This window comes from Harpia harpyja, chromosome 7 (assembly GCF_026419915.1).
Source record: "Harpia harpyja isolate bHarHar1 chromosome 7, bHarHar1 primary haplotype, whole genome shotgun sequence".
NCBI lineage: Eukaryota > Metazoa > Chordata > Aves > Accipitriformes > Accipitridae > Harpia > Harpia harpyja.
This window is the reverse complement of record NC_068946.1, coordinates 57,217,063-57,238,044: the sequence shown is the minus strand read 5'-3', so window position 1 is coordinate 57,238,044 and position 20,982 is coordinate 57,217,063. Positions and strand designations below refer to the sequence as shown.

General features: G+C 42.1%; 1 protein-coding gene across 3 annotated transcripts in view; it reads left to right on the top strand.

The window, feature by feature from the left end:
• Positions 1-20,982, top strand: part of ACVR1 (activin A receptor type 1) — a 72,658-nt gene that overhangs the window by 33,742 nt on the left and 17,934 nt on the right. For all 3 annotated transcript variants that reach the window (XM_052791402.1, XM_052791404.1, XM_052791403.1), the window contains exons 2-6: positions 607-680; positions 9,462-9,728; positions 10,258-10,475; positions 16,559-16,658; positions 18,941-19,087. In XM_052791402.1, coding sequence (XP_052647362.1) covers positions 607-680; positions 9,462-9,728; positions 10,258-10,475; positions 16,559-16,658; positions 18,941-19,087 — 806 coding nt within the window. The remainder of the gene's footprint in view (positions 1-606; positions 681-9,461; positions 9,729-10,257; positions 10,476-16,558; positions 16,659-18,940; positions 19,088-20,982) is intronic.

Here is a 20,982-nt window from a genome sequence, read left to right as displayed (position 1 = left end):
TCTCCAACAGTAGGGAAAGAAAGCTGGGCCATTGAAAGGAAAACCCTTGGAAAAGCAGCTTGAACTGGGAAATTACTCTTCTGAGAGTGGTGTCTTCCTTAAATACATCTTGCTCTTTTTCTTGCCATCTGGCAATGGTTTCTGCTGGTTAAAGAAAGTTGTTCAGAGTTTTCTGGCTGAGTTATTTTCTGTTTCTCCTCAAAGCCCAAATAATACACAGTTTTACAGAACTTCTTTTCAGTTCACAATAATTTAACACTTTAATACCTGGTTGAAAAAATGTATCTTCTATTTTACATGCCTTCTTGGTGCTGAAAGGGTTCATGTTTTCCTACTAGCATGCTTCTATACATGCACTGTAGTGCACGTGATGTTTCTTTGTCAAAGAAATCAGATTTAAGAAATTGCAGTAAATTATGAATTTTATAAATGAAGGAAATGACTTAGGAAACAAGACATAGTAAAAAGGAGGCCAGTAAACCTTGGTTGTTCTGCGTTTTGTGTAAGGAAATGATGAAAGACTTTGCTAAATGCTGATTTTGGGGTGGTTACATTTTAAGACAACAGTGAAAGTGTACACAGCTCACGTCTCTTCTCTTTCTGCAGGTCCACAATGGTAGATGGAGTTATGATCCTTCCTGTGCTGATCATGATGGTGTTTCCCTCCCTGAGTTGGCAAGGTGAGTGATGTGCGGGGTGGTGCAGTAGCTGTCTGCTGCTGGAGGAGCCGGGTTCGAGCGCCGGCTCAGCTGCTGGAGCCGCCTGGCAATGCTCCACAGCACCCTGCTCACTTCAAGCTGACAGCATGGGCAAATTCCTCAGAGGAATGAGATGTTTGCTTTTCCATTTCGAGTTGCTTCAAAGGATATTTGTTGCCCGTTTATGTATAAAATTTATAGCATGTGTGATTGGCATAGGTGTTGCCAGGGCCTGGGAAGGCAAGTGGGAAACCTTATTTGAATGGCAAGTTACTGAGCTATGGAATGAGTAGGTCTTTTTAGCCCATGGGCTGAGGTGCAGTTGTGTGGCTTGCATTCTTATAAGCGAAGTTTTTTCTCTGGGAAGGCTCTTTGGAGTATTTAGTATTTGGAGTATTTTTCCATGATTGCTCCAGTAGGGTCTTTGGATATGGAAAGTGACTTTTTCATAAATCGTTTACGCAGTTGTGTGCACATAAAGTTTTTTATGACATGCAGTGCGTTTAAGATTTGCCTCAGCAAAATGGGAGAAGGGTATTTCCACTGCCATGGAGAGGCAGGAATGGATCATTTCAAGGTCTTCTGGATGTTTTGGGAGATGACCTCCTGAAAGGTGCATACTTGCTACTTTGCAAACAACCTTTAAAAATGTTGAATAAAGGTTTTCTGCAAGTAACTTGGTTATCTCAATTTTAAATTTTAAGTGACTTGAGGTGTTTCTAGTGTTTGTTGTAGCATATCTATGCTCTTTTGTATTTACCTTGTGAAATCTCTTTCTGAACTACTCTGCTGAAATGCATTTATTTTCAAATGTTGATGCAAATAATAAAAGGCAGAGTATATGAAATGGAATGTTAGAATGGGTGGTGTAAGGTGAAGATTAAAAATGCATGGAGGTCTAGTGGTTAACTTTAGTCATGTCCATGAGTAGGAAATTGAGACAAAATTTAAAAAGGGAGGAACGGTGCAGGAATGTTTGTGGAAATACATTAAATGGCTAGTGTTATTGATACAATATTAACTTCAAATAAGGTTTGGTAGCAGTTATCACACTGTACCTTCTTATCACTCTTGAAGTGCAGCTATCTGCTTCTCAAATGTTTTTTCAGCTTTCAGAGCTGCTTATATTAAAAATCTTAAAGTTAAACCACCTCACATCCTTAACATGAAGAACAGTAGATGGAGAAGAGAAACACATGGGAAAGGTGCATGTTAAAGACTGAAGTTCTGGTTAATTTCTCTCACACAATGTATGGAATCAGACACTTGCGCTGCCTGTGTAGCGCAACCTATAGAGCGGCAACCCACCCTACCCTTCCAAAGCTGTCCTGCAGGTGTTCAAATCTTAGTTATTTGACCTGACTCAGCTTAAAAGAAGAAAAGTAGGTTCTAGGGCTTAAACGTGATCTTTTTGTTGAAAAGATGCCAATAAGTGATCAGCAAGAGAAGAGTTACTAAATCCGTGCCAAGACATTTTCTTTCTTTTCCTGGCTGTCTGTGATACTGACTGGAGGTACAGGATTGTGCCTCATCTGGGAGCAAAGGCAGAGCTGGACCAGATACACTGCAGGAACGGGCTTTGGACAGAGTTTGGGGGGGGGCAGGAGCATGTGAGTGGAGATGTGCAGATGTTGTGTTCTTGCTGTCCACCCACCTGTGCCAACTGGACATCTATGAAGAACAGAGTTTCCTGTTCACAGCGTGGAGCTGCTGTGCTGTGGGAGAGCTCATCCAATAATGCTTTTTAAAGAGCTCTGTGTTTGGGGCCACATTTCTTTCCCATGGTGATAGAGCTGTGAAAGACTTTGTAGAAAGTGGTGACAATCTTGCTTTGCTTTTCTTGCATTATTCCTTCCCTTCTCCTCCTCTTGTACTTCCTACGGTGAGTTTTCTTTTTCTGTGAGCAATTACTTGCTTAACTCGTGTAAACAATACTGCTCTTCCCCTTTTTCATGTTTGCTAGTAGTAACGCTGTTCTGTTTTCTTTGGAAATAGTTTCCTACTCCTAAGCTGGTTGTAGAGGAGCGTTTGGGGAGGCAGAAAGACCTAGTGGACCCCTCGGCAAATTTTCATGTATGTCTCTTCATCTAGGATCTAGGTTTGGCTTCCTCACCAATCAGATGTAGTAGTAATGGGAGAAGTTGCCACTTTGTTCCTTGAGCGTCTAAGTGCTGCTCAGTGCTTATGAGCCAGCAGCCTATGCTAGGGCTAAGGTGGTAAGCCCAGAAGTGCAGACCTGTGTTTGGAGTGTTTTTCAAGGGAGAGCATGCCTTTGGAGATCCATCAAGGGAATGGAAGTTGATCCTCTGCTGCCTGCTTAACAGGCCACGGAGGTGGGTCTGGTGGACCCTGACGAGCATGCTTTCCCACATGCTTTTTCTGACTTTTTAAAAAAAGTTGATGTTTTGGGGAAGAACAGTTATTTTGTCTTCTCTTTGCACAAAATAACAACAGCAGCAACAAAGTTACAAAGCCTTCTGATTTCCCACACCCCACCCCCCCTTGTGTATTTTATCACAGATCAGTCCATTTCCTTCACTGGGATTTGGACCAGGTTTGGTATGGTGGTGTGTTTTGGGGTTTTTTTTGTTTGTTTGTTTTGTTTTGTTTTTTAAATGAGTGGAAAATGGCTGGGCATATCTTTGGGTAGTATTCAGGGGCAGACTGACTATTTCTGCATTGCCACTAAGCTTCAGAAAATGAGATTAAACGTGATTTAAAAAAAAAACAAACCAAACAAAACCACAAAAAAACCCACAACCCAAAGCCCCCAAAATCAATCACTGTGTAGAATTCGAAGTGTAGAAACATGTCTCTTCCCTACCTGAGCATCCAGAAAATTCTTTTATTCTAAAGCTTTATTGCAGCGCTTACTTCTGTGTTACTTCTTTATTAGCCCTGTAAAGTGGGGAAAGAGGCTTTTCTTCATTTCCAAAGAAGCTAAACCCTGTCTAAAGCAGAGCCCTTTCTAAATAATGTAATACCTACGCTTAAGAGTGTGAGGTTTTTCACTTACTAGCGACCATGCACAAATGCCACTTCCTGATCCCGATGGCAATGTTAGGAGCACGGTGCACGAAATGCTGCCATTGCTTCTGCCCTCTCTAGTGACTGTGGGAAGGTGTCTGGGCCACATTCTGCTCTGGCTGCCACGGCTTCTCTGCCAAATGCAGCCTCGCGCCTGGGTGTGAGAACTGGGCAGGCTGGAAAGGGTCTCATGTCACACCATGGCCAGGAAGCGTTTGGGAGCTACCGAAACTCCAGAAACTACTGTCTGGCCTGTGGGAAGCTGGCTCTGGGAACAGCCTAACCACCTCTCCAGCAGCTGGGCTGAGGGAGGCTGCTCCTCTGCGGAGCTGGGCACCTCTGCCCCGTCTTGGAGCTTTTCTAACTGTCAGTGTCCATAGCACATGTGCTTTTTCTGTTTTAGGGGTTTTTGTAATATGGAGAGCAATGATAAGGCTAAAGTTTCTTAGTGCTAGAAAATTCAAAGGCTTTTGTTAAATTAATAAATCCTATATAAAATAAATTATTATAGGCTGCCCAGGGAAGTGATTGAATCACCATCCCTGCAGGTATTTAAAAGACATGTACATGTGGCACTTAGGGACATGGTTTAGTGATGGACTTGGCAGTGTTAGGTTTACAGTTGGACTCGATGTTAAGGGTCTTTTCCAACCTAAATGATTCTGTGATTATCATTATGGCTGTTGTATAATGCTTGTTACTGTATGCGTTGAGAAAGAGAAAATAAAACTCTGAATGGAGTAGTCATTTCTACAAGCTTATTATTTTGTGTTTCCCTGAAATGGCTAAGAATCATAAAGGGAAGCTACCCGCCAAAAAAGAGCTGTCTAATGTACAATTAAATGGAGTCTAAAGAGATTTTAATTTTTCCAGTTCTGCTTTCCTTCAATTCATTATGATATGAAGCCCTAGCAGATCCCACATCTTCCCCCAGTCCTAGTCATTTAAAAAGAAAAAGAATATTGCTGCTTTTAATTATTTTGGCCTTCGAGCGTGAAGTCCCTTTCATCCTACTAGAGATTTCAGCAGCTCTGAAATAAGCTTCGCCTGTGATTTGTAACCTTTCCGGTTTGATTTCAAGGTTTTCTATGTGAAAAGAGTGATCCCACTCAGCAGGTGGTCCCACTCAAAGCCTAGCAGCAAGCCTACAAAGGGGATAACAACCGTAGTACGGCTCCGAGTGGTGTCGGGTTGGTAAGCCGGATCCGGGTGGCTCTGAGGGCTGGGATCGGCCGTGCGTGCCCGAGGTTAGCCGATGACTGCAGTGTCTGTGCATGTTCAGTATGTGGCCACGGAGGCACGGCGCCTTCCTGCTGCACAGCTGTGGGCTGGGACGGAGGAGAGCTCCCGCACGGATCTTCTCTGCCCGCTTGTTTGTGACGGAAGGTGTCACTCCTTTGCTGCGCCTCGCTCTTCGGTGAAGAGGAATCAATTAGATGGAATTTAATTCTCTCTTAAACTTATGTCGTTATAAAGTCATATCTTGGTGAGCGAAAGACTAGTTTGTTTAAGGCTTGTTTACCTCCGTCCATCCTTGGCCACCTGGCTTTTTTTTTCCAGCCACATGCTAAGAGGACTTGTGGTGTCGCATAGGTTATCCCTCTGAACAGTCGCTCACATGCATGCGCTAAATGTATATCATATCTGTGTGGTAGATGTACTAGTCCTTATCTGCAAGGTGAAACTTAGTCCTGCGAGGAACAGGGTGTTGGACTCGGATCCTTATCGGTCCCTTCCAACTTGAGATATTCTATGAAATTTTGAAAGGGAGGGTATGCAGTGGTGGTGCATTGCTGGAAGGAAATGATTTGATCTTGTTAAAGCCCTTCTTTAAAGGGTACATGTAATATAATCAGAGACTGGTTTTTTAGAAAGAAAATTGAGACTCTTACAGTATGCGTTTTTACTTTTTTATGCTTTTTAAAGTTACTTCAATTCTATATTTGCCAACCAAGTCACATAGTTAACATAAGAATTTTTTCATGTCAAAGGTAGTTGAAGAAACTGTGTTGCTGTAGTGCCAATAAGAAAAGCTGGCCAAGTGCCTATTGTACTAGCTGTTTCGATGGAAAATGGATCACTCTTCTAAATGTGAAATCACCTCAAAATTAAGATGTGTTACCAGAAACATATGTAGTGTATTTCTCCCTGGACAGAAGTTTGCTATTTTTCCAGAGAGTAAACAACGTTTACAGTCCAGGAATTGGATATAAAATATGAAATAAAAATGTCTGGATTGGTAACTGGTTGTGTGAAATAAACTTCCCATAGAAGTAAATAGAATAGAAGTCCTGGGCAGTCACCGAGAGGGTTAAACACTGGACTTTCCAGTTTACTGATTAAAATGTGGAGTGTCTTTGTTCTTGTTCTGTTGAAATACCTAGATAATTAGAGTCAGCACTCGTAATTGTTGACTTTCACAAAGTGAATAAGCAAACAAAATAAAGGAGCTTCAATTTTGACACTTTAATAATAGTGAACTAGTAAACTAGTTAATGAGAAGTTAATGCAAATCTCTGTATCTTTGTGTGGCAAGTCAGGTTTTTTGTGCGTGTACAATATATATGGGCCAGAAATGCAGCAATAAGTCTCTGTATTATGAAACAAAAATATATGCAGTGAATGTGTTTAGGTAATGGAAGTATTTTTAAGCTTGGCTTCTTGCCTGCATGTGTTGCCTGACAGCTACATACATAGTTGGCCTGACAGCCTTCCACGCCTGGAGCTGTTGTTGAGTAGGTACTTACCTCTGAGCGTCTGTGCCTGGGGGAGTTGATCTGCTTCAGCCATAACCTCTTGATTGCAACTGGCCTGTGGTGTTTTCTGGTCGCATCTGTCCCGGAGACTTGCTCGCACAGCCATGCTCATGAGAGCTATGGAGAAGTACCACCCAGTCCAGCTCTGCCTCTACTGTGGATTCACCATATGCCAACAAAACTGTGCTTTGCACGTGCAGCTGGTTTCACTTTGGGGAAATACGGCTAGAATATCCAGCCCTTCATAGCTGGCTTTGTGCACGGGGAGAGTGCTTTGTGGGCATAGTACATACAGTGTTAGCTTGTACGTGTTCACGGAAGCATCGCCCCGCCTGCCTGCTCTCAGGCTTCTGACCTGCAGCTCTGTCTTAGCTGGTGGCCTGCAGAGGCAGGAATGGGAGGACATGGTCAGGGCTTTGGCTGGTTCTGCAGCCTGAATAAACCTCCCTGTCTGGGTAAAGCAACGTGAGTGTGGCACTGCAGGAGCATTAGTGAGGGAAGGGGTGGCTGGTACGTGGTAATATACCATGGAGTTGGAAAACCAACTAAGTAAAGAAAGGAGCAGTTTGGGTATAAGGAATAGTAACAGTCATGAAGGAGAGTGTCTCTGTTTCCAACCCAGGAGTTCTTCACCAGAAATGTTTTGATTTTTACAGCAGAGAATTGATCTGTATTGGTCCGTGGACACACTAGGATCTGCAGCAGTTCTCATGTCTGTAGTCAGTGTTGCTCTCTCTTCATGCTCTATTAAATGGATCCACAGCCTGTGTGTCATGTTAGATCGTTCGCGCTGCCTTCAGGCTAGAGCAATCTTTTCAAAAGGCAGGTAGCATGTTTGGAGTTGCAATGCCTTAGTTCATCACTTGTAAGGGATGTCAGGTTTGCTCTGCATGGGCTGATTGACTGCCCTGAGGCTGCGCAGCTCCTTCCTGGCCCGTTCTGGGATTGCAGAGCTCCTCCAAGAGGTGGCACATGAGGGGGGGTGGTTTTCTGCCAGAACCGCTCCTCTGGCTTGCGTGAGGTTTGCTCAGTCTTGAAGGGTCCTTGAGTCAAGAGAAGAGGGAAGTATTAGGCTGGATCAGGCTGCAAGCCAGAGGAATTTCCCTTGGGGACTTGGTATGGCGCTCAGATGGTAGGTTAGTTGTCCTACTCCATACAGCAGCTATTTCTGCTGTTACTTAATAGCTGAAATGCAGCCTGCAAGCCTCCTCAGCTCTGTCCTCACAGGCCTGTGTTTGTCAATGACAACAGAAGTATCTCTCTCACTGGGAGGTACTGAAATCCTTGCTGCTGAAGGTCTGTTCTGGGGAAGGCTGTCCTTACCAAAGGTATGGATCTTTTAGGCAGGTCATGGCTACGCATCGGGAGGAAGTCCCTTGTAGGTCTCTGGCTCTGAATGCCTTCGGCAGTTCCAGCCAGATGAACCAAGATTAAGGGCTTGTGTGTTACAATACCGGTTGTGTTTTACTGCTGCTGTTGTGGGAGGAGAAGGAACAGAACTTTGATTATAGGAATGTTTGGCATACATTTTTTTTCCTTTTTTTTTTTTTTAAAGTTCCACAAAATTAGCAAAGTTATTACTTGGTATGTGTATGATGGATTGTGTATACCAGTACTTGAAATCAATGTGGCAGACGCTGTCTGATTTCAGGATTCTTTCCCTAATTTAGTTTTTGTTAGTCGTTCAAAAATGGAAAACTATATTTGTGTATTTGTTCATTGTGGGAGGAGGGGAGGAAAACAAAGCGGAAAACAAACTGAGTTATATTCCCAGTAGGCAGACTCTAATGATAGGCTTGAAAAAGTCCAACACATGGTATGCTCCACTGCTATTTTTAGGAGCATCCACTGTATTTGTGGCTGGAAATTTTTCTTGTGTGTTAGAACTGACAAAGACAATGTAAATATGAGTTAAGTTGCCATAAATGTATGTGTGTATGCATGGGATGTGTGTAACAGAGAGCAGTGACTTGTTCTGTCCTTCACAACTGTGCCTCTTCTCTCAGCCATCTGTGAGTGCACATGGCTGTTTATTCCCCCGGGCACCTGTATTTTCCAGGAAACTGAAGAGCTTCCAGTGTTCTCTGTTAGCTGGTTGAGAGTGGTGTCCTCTCCTGCAGAGACCAGAGTGACTCAGTGCTGTGTGTTCAAAGGCCTGTGCCATTCCTGAAAGCAGCAGCGTGTGCGGTTCTGCACAGAGTGGGATTTTCCCAGCTAGGGATCTCCAGGCACTTTGCTGAGGCTACTTAGAAGTTTAGTTTCCTACTCTATACCTTCTCTTAAAAGTTATTCCTTTTATTTAGCTGAAGCATCTGGAGTTAGAAGGGAAGTGTTGTACTGCTGACAGTGTGTGCTGCTTCTCGCTTTACTTTTTATCTCCGTGGTTACTCAGACTCGCACGGTACTCCTCAAAGGCTTGTCTTCGTGGGAAAGTAGGTCCAGATTTACTTTTCAAGCAAGCTAGTTAAAGCTGCTCAATCCTATGTAGCTGTGTCCACTGCAAATTTAAATGGCCTTAATTTGATTTAGTTAAAGCCATTTCTGGAATGCTTGAGAACAACTATTTCCATATAGAAATATAATGCGGTTTAGCAAATCTGTTTTAAATTTACACTCTTTGTTAGTTGTTTTTTTTCATCTGCTGAGTGTCCCTGTGTAGATGATCCTCCCGTGTTGTATACCTGCAGTAGTGTCTGTGCGAGAGGTGATGTAAAATGTCACTGAACTCTTGAAATTTGAGTACGTGGAGTGGGCAGATATGACTGGTATTTCTTTGATGGTGCAAGCTCATATCTTTGTCTTCCTGAAACAGCTAAATTAGTATCGTTAGCTCCTACTTGGTGGTTCTTCAGCACTAGCTGCAAATAATATTTCTTCCATTAAACAGAAGGTTTTATTGTCTAATGATTTCGTTATCTCTATATAACTGAAGCTATTAAGAATAGGATGGTGTTTTTTCCTCAACTTTCCCCTTTTACAGATGATGAACTGAAACTAAATATGGTCCACTACGAATGTGTGTGTGAAGGCATGTCCTGTGGGAATGGAGATCGTTGCCAAGGCCAGCAATGTTTTGCTTCCCTGAGCATTAATGATGGTGCTAAGGTTTACCAGAAAGGCTGCTTCCAAGTCTATGAACAAGGGAAAATGACGTGCAAAACACCTCCATCTCCTGACCAAGCTGTTGAGTGCTGCCAAGGATACCTGTGCAACATGAATATCACAGCACAGTTGCCTTCTTCTAAAGGTGAGAGGTTAATTAAAAAATAGTGAATTTTGAGAAAGAAAAAATGTTTGGCTTTCATTTGATGTGATGGGAATGAGGTGGCTTCAGTGCTAGCATAAGTAAGGGCTTAATCAACTCAGTAAGGCCCTTTCTACCTTGTTCCCCACCCTGGGGCCCACTGGCACACATCTGATGTCCACAGGTCAAATGATCTGTATTGCTGGATGAATGATAGGGGTCAGGGTCAGGATTGAGTTACTGCCTCTGAGTGAATTGCACAGTCACAGGTGTGGTTTGTTCTGAAGGGACGGGGTTGTTCTAACAGCTCTGCAGGGAGTTGCTGTGGTAGCATCTTTGTATAAGTGCACACTCATAGCTCTGGCTGTGTCACAGCCTCTCTTTCAGACTAGGTGGCTACCAAGTTAAATGTTGGTGTCAGTGCTACTGGTTTTAAAAACTTTCTCTGGGAATTTGCAAATTAATTTTTTTTTTCTCTCTCTCTTTTTTTTTTCCCCTTTTTTTTTTTTTTCCCTCCCTTCTCCTTTCCAAGGGCAAACCTTTCAAGGAGAAGCTGCAGGTTACAGCATGGAAACACTAATCATTGTTATACTGGCTCCTGTGATAGTGTTGATAGTTTTTTCTGCAGTAGCTGTGCTGATCATCCGGAGAATACAGAAAAGCCATATGGAGAGGCTCAATTCTAGAGATGCAGAATATGGCACAATTGAGGGACTCATTGCATCAAACGTTGGAGACAGCACATTGGCAGTAAGTAACCTGTGTGCATGGTGAAAATTTGTTTGAGCTTGCTTCACTTCTGAACTCCCCTCACGTACCCTCCAGACGTGGCCACGTCAGTAACAGGACCTTTTGCTGCCAGGGGATGCCACTTAGTGTCAGGACTTCTGTGGTGACATTCCTATGCCCGCAAAGCTGTAGTTTAAATGAAATTTAACCAAAAGATAGCTTTTGCAAGTATAGCTTCTTTGACCTGGAGAATTGCTATAAACTGTAGTCAAACTGTTTATGTTCCTAGAAGCAATGTCAAAACAGTAAAACAGAGTATGCCTGATTGTTGGGTAGCCTGAAGTGATATGAAAGGTGTAAAAATGTGCTGCATCTTTGATATATGAAGACAGCCTGAAAGGTTGGAAAAGATGTGATGCTAGGGGAAGAAGAAAATACAGATTTTTTTAACTTTTAAAAACTTCAAACCTGACTCCCATGATCTTAGTAGAAGGGCGCTCGGATGACTAGGAAATTAGTGAAATTTTGTTGACAGAAGAACGGTAGGAATTTTAAGAATGAGAACCACTTACTCAGAATTCAGTTTTTAAAATATGTTCTTGTTCATGCAGCCTCTGGAAAATAAAATGACATGGGGAAGTGTTTCCTTTCTAAAGACATAATGTATCTTACCCTTTTACTTGAGGCCAGGAAAAAAGTGTTCCCAGCAGCTTTCTTGTGCTTTATTGAAAGTGAGCAAGTAAGGCTTCAGAGGCAGCTTGAGTGTTTGTTTCTAAAACCAATGCAAAGAGGAGAAGTTTTCTCCTCTTTGCATTTCGAAGATAAAATCACTTCAACATTAAGAGGTTGGAAAACACTTTCCATTTTGGTGCTTTCCTGTCATAATATGCTTTCACTGCAGGGTTGAGAAGTGGCTAAAGAAAAGTGGTCCAAAACACAAATATTTTTAATAATATGCTACTAAATACACTGACTGCTTATTTTCTTTCTATGTTTTGTACTGTGTTTCTCTCTGTAGGAGAGAGAAACTGAAATGGGTATCTCTTTAAGTGAGGAATAACCTTTGATATTTTCCTTAGAAAGTGTTGGTTGCCACCAACTAGGGAAGGAGTTCTGACTATGTCAAAAAAAAAAACCCAAAACAAAACAAAAAACCCCCCAAAAACCAGAAAACGGTTGTACCTCCTCACCTGAAAGTTGACAACCGCTTTGCAGGCCCAGCTATGGGAATTTATTAAAAGAAAGATCTGTGGGACCATTCAAAAAATGGAACTGTTCTGGGGAGCTGGAAACTATTTCTTACATCACTTTGTTCTGAGGCAGGGATGTTTTGATAAAATACTGCTGTGAATAAGTGCTGGAAGAGTCACGTGGAAAACCCTTTCATTCATAAGACAGTATGTTCTGACAAGTAAGTTTTCAGGGTTTGAGATGGCCAGGGATAGCATTGGAGCAGGGAAGATTCCTCTTTAAGGAAGAATAGGTTAAAACTGAGTAATCAGACTCTTGGTCATCTGGATGCCCCAATATGCAATCTTAAAACAGCCTATGTGGGGAACCGAGTAGGTAAAGCAATGCTTCAGCCAGGAAGAAGAGCCTGGTTCTCTTAAGCGGGGGTGGGTGTGGGGGGGTGGGTGGGTATGTGTGTATGTATGATGGAGACACACAACATGGCAAGGGGTAAGGAGACGATGGGTAGGAATCAGTTGTTTGCATTCTGCAGTACAGTAACAGGGGGAGGCATCAAAATTAGCAAGTTAGAGCAAGGATAAAAACAAGGAAGGTGGTTCTTAACACGGTGCTAATTGAACCAGTGGAACTCCTTGTCCTGCTATTTTGCTTCAGCTTGGCCCTATATAAACTATACTTGGTAATCTTTTTTTTTTTTTTTAATGCCTTTGGCTTTAATTAGCTTACAAGGCTTGATTCTGTGTTACTGTTTTAAAACAGCCAGTTTTAATATGTTCACCATGAACTAAGCATGTGTGCAACTGATTATCTGTCTTTAAGCACAGACTTCCAGCTTTTACCAGCTCTTATCTCTTATCAGTGCAAGACAATTTCCATTCCATTTGCAAACCTTTTGCACTTCAAGTCATTTAATGTTACTTGGAAAGGGTGATAAAACCTGAGAAGAATAAATCAAAATTCTTTTTAAAATAACTTGGAGAAGTTGCTAACTGTAAAGGCTTAGTCTAATGGAGCTGTGTTCTCAGCTGTCAGACCCTCTTAGCTCTAAGATTGCAGTGCCTTTGGTGTGCCTCTTGAGTGTTGGTGATGTAAAAAAAAAAAAAAAAAGATCCTTAATGTTCATCTAAACAGTAAGTCTTTTTTAAATTCCAGATTTTTCTTCTCCATTGTGTGTTTTAAATTGCTGTTTTTGTTACACATTGGTTTACATTTAGGATTAGTCTCCATCCATAATGTAGCAAATGTGTAAAGCCCTAAGCTTCCTAATGGGGAATGGAAAGAGCTGTGGCCTCTTCAAATCTTGTTTTTACAGTCGATGCAGATAAGTTGGGGGGGGGGGTGCCTCTGATACAAGCAAGAAGGAAAATGAGTTCTCAGTTTGTATTAAAAAGCAAAATAGAAGCCTCCTATCATTCTTAGATTATCTTTTTCTTGAGTACTCATTAAAAAATTGTTAGGAGAAATGAGATTTCATCAGATCTGGTTAAAGCCGAGTAGTACAGTTTGCTGGAAATATTGGAAAGTTGATTATGCTTATACTTTTTTATCCTATTTTCCTTTGTAAGGAAAAAAGTCCAGTAATACAGTTGTTAATGCTTTGAACTAGTACGGAAGTCCTAGCCATAAAAGTAGCTGGGTATTAGCACTTTAAAAGGCTAATAGGATTTTAACATTGAATTAGAATCTTACTCATGTTTTTTTATAAGCTTACAGTTTAAATAAAGTCTGGTTTCCATGCACTAAAAATACTAGAAACTGATAAAAACTTTTAAGAAAGACTTGTTATGGAAAGTTCTTTGGAGTATCAATGACGTATCTAGTGTAGGTGGTACAGGTAATACTCCTATCACCTTGTTTATTTTAAAACCGTTTTAAGTTATAAAAAACTGGACCAAACTTGAATAGTTTGGGCCAAAACTTCCCATGATTGTTATCTACCACAGAACGGTGGGGGTTTTTTTGCGGGGGGGTGTGTTTTTTGTTTTTTTGTGGTTTTTTTTGTTTTTGTGGTTTTTTTTTTTTTAATTCAGGGGACTGTTCATCTAGCATGGCTCAGCCACTTTAGGGAAGGAGACTTACAAGAAGTTATTTGGGTGTTGTCTCTTAAAGAAGTTCTAATTTGGGGCAGGGACTTGAAATTTATCAGAGAAAACCCTGTGGTGCCAGACATGCCTGTGGCCATTCTCGGTGCTCTTCTGTTTTGAGCCACTTCAAAAGCTTACGGTTTAAAAGTTGCGTTCACAGACATGCGAGTCCGTTCCCCCGTGGATGCTGTGTGGTGCTCCACACCGTGGCGGGGCACATTTCTTCCCCGAGCCAAGGCGCCTTTGGGGTGTTTCTGGCCGCAGGTCCGAGGTGGGGAAGAGGAGGGTGTGCAGCAGTCGTGCCTCTTGGGAGCGGGCAGCGGTGGGGGAGGCAGTCACTGACCGTATGGGGCCAAGGGAATAATGACAGCAAGGGCAGAAGGGGGAGCTGGAGTGGGAAATGGGTAAGGTGTGTATGGCAAAGGAGAAAGGGAAGGAAGATTGGAACCAAGATGGAGGGAAGAGATGAAAATGGAATGGAGGAAAAGGACAGAAAACTGGATGGGGGCAGAATGAGCAAAGGAGAGCCTGTAGTTTGGGAGTAATGGTTCTCTACTATCTCAATTTTCTGTGTAATGCATGTGAAACAAACTCTAACGAAAACATGCATCTCCCTCCCCTTCTCTTCCTGGCTGAAGGTAGTGGGCTTCCTTCTGCAGCTAGCAGTTGTTGCCATACTGCAGAGGATGTATCTATTCTGTATCTACAAATCTTAATTAACCTGGCAGATTACCCGCATAACAGCAAAGTATTTCATGATTTGGTTTCTCCTCTCTGTTACTTACTAAATTAATTTCTAGCATTTACGTTTGGGTTTTGATTGCTAAAGCAGAGGTGTCTAGTGACATTAAGGTGCCGTGAGGTTTTTAGGGTATCTGTGCAAGTCTGACAGGTATGATGCAGGACCTCTGGGATACCTGTTCTTCTCTGGGGTGGTGTCTGGAGGTTCAGCGATAGGCACTAGGACATCCCAGATCGCACTGGGTGCAGTGAACCAGCAGTTTGCCAGCAGTTCCCACTCTGTCAAAAGCAAAACGGGGCATGCAGGAGCAAGGCAGCGAAGATTGCTGCAGCAGCCTTCCTCCTGCTCTGTTACAGCCAAAGCTCCACTTTGCAGGGGTGCGTAGTTTCATAAATCTATGCTCAGACTCAAAAGTGGGGAGGACAGTGCGTGGGCGATGGGGGGGCCTGGGCTGCTGTGCAAGCCCACCCGCTGGTTCAGACCTTCCAGAAGGTTCAGTTTTGGGGAGCTCGCCGTCTCCGCCTGCCGGAGCGCGCTTCGCGGGGGGGCTCGGCGGGAGAGCGCAGCAGCGAAGCAAGCCTCCAACCCCGGTGAGGTCAGCGGCCTTGAACGTGTGATTAAAAACGGAAGGAAAACATTTGACGAGCAAGTGATGCTTTTCCCTTACTGACAAATCACGTTGCTTCTACGGCTCCAAATGGCACGACTTGCTGGCGCAGGACGACGGCGCGGGTGTCCTCGGCAGCCGTGCGTGCGGAGGCTGGCGGGGGCGGGCAGCCCTGTCGGCAGCCGGCTGGTCCCCGCGGGTGGGTGCCTCTCCGGTCTGGGTGCCCCTGAGGCATCCCTGGCTGTGAGCCCCGGGACACGAGCTATGGGCTGTCACCTCTCCGCTCCGCTCACACGGACCCAAAAGACACCTGTCTGTAGGTTTTTTCAGCAAAACTTGACTCCCCTCCCCATATTACTTCAGACAAAAGGGTCATCTGAGCACGCATTGTCTGCAGGCCACGGATTAAAAAGGTGCTGAAAAAGCAAGTTGTGTCACAGGAATATGTTGGGTTTATCTGTCTTGCCATTTCAGTTAGAAACTGCTAGCTGTGGCTGTTTCTAGAGTCTCTCTATAGTAATAAAAAAGATCAAAGTTCTGAATGTCTCTTTCTAATACATGTTTATTCGTAGCAGTTTGTAAAATAGATTTTGAGAGTATCTGATACCACAGATCGGTGGGGCTGGGACATGACCTTAGCTCGAATTAGTGGAAAACGCATTTGTGTTGCTGTGCCCTTCTAGTCATCTTTACTAGGAAGAAACCACAGGTGACTGGGAGAATGGTAAAAGTCTGCAGGAATGTTCAAAAGTAAATGCTGTTTTTCTTTATGCTAACTGTATAGAGATGAAGGTTTTCAGTACAGAAGTCAGAGAAAGTAAGTTTATTTCTTTTTGAGGTGGCTCAGATTATTGCAAGACATAGAAAACTTTGGGGAAAAAAAAGTTGATATTAACCTGTTTGAAATAGATGACAGACAATTGAGAGAGCATAAACTAATTAAGAGAACAACAAAGTGCTGAAAAAGGATGGAATTTCACTACAGAGGATAGCTCATAGGCTACAAGTGAGCTTTCAGGTTTACAGGGAGTAAACTTATTGTCATTTATTTATTAAACAAAATTATTTATTTATTAAACAAAATGATACTGTAATGCCAAATATAAGATACAGAGACAAAATAAGAAATCTGAGCATGAAGCGATGCTTGGATTTGTTTGCTGTTTCTTGTTGTGTTGTTTGTAAAACTTTGAACAGAAAGTGATTATGCCTAAGTTATAGCTCCCCTACCAGTCTCTTCTATGCGTGGGATGTTCCCTGAAGTGGTAAAATCTTGTGAAGAGCATTTTCTGTCCATCTGTACAGTGACGGCAATGGTATGTCTTGACCCTGAGTGACCAAATGGCATCACCAGAGCCATTGAGATACCAATGAGCTTTAACTCAACCTATCCTGTGAAGTGGTGTACCTTTGTGTATTTAAACGGGAAAAAAATGTAGTTTCTCATAGGTTGTAAACTTCTGCTTTTCCTTTTGAACAGGATTTATTGGACCATTCCTGCACATCTGGAAGTGGTTCTGGACTTCCTTTCTTGGTGCAAAGAACGGTGGCTCGCCAGATCACGCTTGTAGAGTGTGTAGGTTAGTATAATTCTTGTTCGCATCTAGTGCCAAGTCTTGGTAACAAATGCAGAGAGAAAGCTTTATCTCCCATCCTAATCAACTGTTTTCCCTCAGTTGCTTAGATAATATATGAAACTTTTCAGGCTTCAGCTTACGGAACATATTTGGTTTTGTAAAGTCAAGTGAAAAAATTCCTTTCAGATCTATGTAGAAGAAAGGAGCAAATATCATCTGTGCTTTATGATTGAAGAATTTAAGCTTTGTTCAGTAATGCAATGTTAGAAAATAGAAACTAGGCTTGTTTGGGTACTTTAAGCTGAATAAATGATGTTTTTAGAAAAGCAAGCTCAATTTGAAGTTTGAAACTGTCAAACTTAATGAACAAATGTTTGTTTCACAATGATGTTCAAGTAGAAAGGTTTAGAATTAGAAAATGATCATCTTGATTTGAGATCTGGAGTTGAAACATCAAGCAAAGTGGCTAACATGGCATTTGAAAAAATAAACAAAACCAAACCAACCTGTAATTTTGTGCTATTAGAATGGTAACATGAATGTTTTGTGTCTTACTTGCTCTGCACTGTTGCTTTGGGACCATGCAGGCAATGATGTACTGTTGCTGCTCTTTTCTCCCTTAAAGAGAGATTCTCTCTAGTAGTTCTTCCCAAAAACTCTTCTGGGTCTTTAGTTTTTTGCAGGACTTCAGTGTTAATTTTAAGGATCCATTAAATTTTTCTTCAGCATATATATATTATTAATTGAATAGTGTTAAATGTGAGTTTAGTAATTTTAGGAAGTGTTTGGGTCAAAGATATCCTGAGGCAGTGACACTGAGCCAAGATGCTGTACTGGCACTAAAGAGGTGAGGAAGGCATGATAACAATTGATTCTACTCAGGAAAAAAAGACTGTTTTAAATATGTTTTATGCTGCTTCTTCAGCGATTTGAACTCAGAATGGGTAACACCTTCCTGTAAGTAACTAGAATTTTTAACTCATCAGGGTGTTAAATCAAGCCTGACTAAAACAGATGAATCTGTGAATCTATAGGGACTGGGCCTACATTTTACCAGTGTTTCTTTGCTTTTGGCTTATAGGATGTATTGAGTAGGCACAAATGTTCACACTTGCGTTAATCCAAATGTACATCCTCTGATGCTCTGCAATTTCTCTTCATCAGAAACTGTACAATATGATATGCATGATGATTTTGCCTGCAATATGGAGACATCTTTTTGTGCGTGTATATACGTGTGAATAAATGTGCATCCCTGGAATTATGCCTGCTCCCAAGTTAACTCAGGCTGACACTGTTTCGAGAGACCATGTGTTTTAGCCTGTCTAGCAGAACCAAATGAAAGCGCTTGTGCAGGAAGTCTCTTCTGGGTGACAGCATTGAGACATCAGTGTTGGGTATCTCTCTTCATTTGGTTATACCTGCTGCTGATTCATACGTGCCTCTAAAGAACACTGAACTGCAGAGCAATGAAGGGTGGACTTTGGATATTTATAGTTGTCAAATCTAGCACAATTCATTGCACGAAGCCTGAGGCTATCATATTTGGGCTGTGATGAAAATGGCAGCAACTGGAACTTTTCCAGTGTGCCTTGTCCAGGATGTTTCTTTGCTCTTGGGTACTTGATAATTTCATACATTTCTTCTAGGCTGTTGTTTGGGTAAAAAGCTTGGCATGCAGACAATGTGTCCTGGTCTCCACAGGTCAGGGTGGGTTTTTTGGGTTTGGGTTTTTTTTTTTTAAATGTTTTTTGTTTGTGGGTGGTTGGGTTTTTTTGTGTTTGGGTGGTTTTTTTTAATCATCATTTTGCATTTTATGTGTCTGGCTGTGCTGACTGTTTTTGCAAAGGCTGATAGAAATGTAAAGGCTGTATCCCCAGCCTTACATATCCTTCCTGTCCTCCTAACTTCATAGATTTATTTGTATTGTTTACACTGACCTTGTAGTATGCTGCCTAAGTTGCTGAAGATGCAAATGCACTTTCATTGCTGGTAGTTGAATGATTACACCTGCCCAGTACAAACACTCTGTATACTGTACCAACATGCTAGGAGGAGAGATCCATATTCTTGGAGCTTGCAGCTGAAACAAACAGGAAAAATTAAGGGACAGTGGAGCACAGCATGACTGTAAAGTGGTAAAAAGTGTATGCGGGGGTGATGAAACTACATCAGTTTGATATTTGGGCCGTGACTGTTGAATTTCCTTCCTATTAGCTAATCCTGCCTTTCTGGCCTATGAAGATTGTTAGTTGACAACTTTTACTGTGTTTTTCCCCCACCAGGAAAGGGCCGTTATGGAGAAGTTTGGAGGGGTCAGTGGCAAGGAGAAAATGTTGCTGTGAAGATCTTCTCTTCTAGGGATGAAAAATCCTGGTTCAGGGAAACTGAATTGTACAACACTGTATTGCTGCGGCACGAAAATATTTTAGGTAAGTAGAACAACCATGTTCATGTATCCTAGTGTAGCTGGTGTAAAGGTGAGTTAACTGAACAGTTCACTTGTAAAGCACTGCAGATTTGCCAGGTATCTTGCATTCTTTGAGATTAGCTTCCTGTGTTTGTGATAAATAGTTGAAGGGAAATTTTAAGGGGGAGGCTTGCCAGGAGGGTGCTGAAATCCAAGTCTCAACTGGAGAAAATGTTGTAGCAACCATGAATCCTTGTCCTCCTGCAGTATTCTAGCAAGAATCAGTCAACCAGATTAACCGATTGTTGGCAGCACAGTGTGCAGAGAAGGATGGAGGTGCCACAGACCTGCATGCTAAGAATTCACCCTTGCAGCTCTTGCTGCAGGGCAGCCACATAGCAAAAGAATATTGCACAGTGCGTTAGGTGGAGAAGTTCTGGTGGATCTATGTTTTCTTCTAACTTCAGTTTACCTGGGAGAAATGAAGAGAGAAAAAGTGGGGAGGAGTTTATAATGTGATTTAAATATTTGAATAATTTTCCTTGTGCCTGAATAAAGTGCAGTATGAATCCATTATTTTCTTCTGTTTAACTGCTCTGCTGAGGGCCAAACTAAGCTGCTTTTGGTGTTTAAACTTCAACTGTAGTTGCCCCTTTATGATGTATCTCATTTCACTGTAAATAGGAAACTACGATGATTTTGCATCTTCTGCATCCCTTGTACCTTGTGTGCTCAGTTCTGAGAGCTTAGAAAATGGCTTTTTTGTGTTGTGAGCCATGGCTGAAGTTTAAGCAGCCGTTTTGATTCCTAGCAGACATGACCTTCTTTTGCTGGTGTGCCACCTTTACAAATAAAAGCAGCAGCATGTTTTGGGAGTGCTGACATTACCTCACCCACAATCTGTCTGTCTTCAATCAGTTTTGTTTGGGCTCCTTATTCTTGTTTCCTGTCAAAGAATATTCCTTGGCTCTATAGCTCACCCTGCTAGATGTTTGTCTAATGTTTCCTGAAGCAGTTCCTTTGCTACTACAAAAATAATTTGGTGGCATCCTGAAATGTGGATTATTGAACTTTCCTTCCCAAGAGAGCAAGTAACTTGGCTGAAATTTCATTACACATTTCCCATGTTCCTCTGTCTGTGTTTAGTCTTTCTTGATAACTGTCAAATTTGTTGGCTATTTTATAGAATTTTTTTTAGATGCAATATTAAACAATATCACAGATTACAAAAGTGTCACATTGTGTAGAAATCTGACTTCAGGAGAGAAAGTAGTGGGAGTTCTTTCTGACAAATGTCATATGTGGGCTTTTAATAAACATGATTTGTTCCTCTAAGTTGGGAATAAAACTTCTGTTGCTTCCCAGCTAAAGCTGTCGAGGTCAACAGTGTGCTGATACACAATAAATTCAGAGGTAACAGGAAGGGAGCTACTTCTGAATTTTGGGTTCAGTTTTAAGACACCACATTTTTGAAAGCACTTCTTGATGTTCATGAGTTTTGAAGAGAAATTTTTCTCAGTTCCTTCGTAGAAAATCATTGTGAAATACAGCTATCATGCATAAAGGTGCTCTGCCTTGCTTCACCGTGGATGTTGCACACCAGTTGAACTAGACAGTTGAACTGTCTAGTATTCGAAGTAGAAGAATTACTATTCCTTGGGTTTTGCTATGCTAATCTTCTGGTGCTGCCACACTCTCCTTAGCCATCTGCCAGTTTTTATATCCCACGGCTCCGTTGTGAGCTGGTGAACAGTTAAGAAGGTCAGGCATTTGGACCCTACAGCAGTTTAGAGCCGTCCCATAGGTCTGATAATTTTCAGGCTGCAGCAATCCCTCTGCAGCCTTTTAAGCAATTGGAGATCATTGGAGAGCAAGTTGTTGCTGTGGTGAGATGTGTTTTTTTTCAATCTATATTTG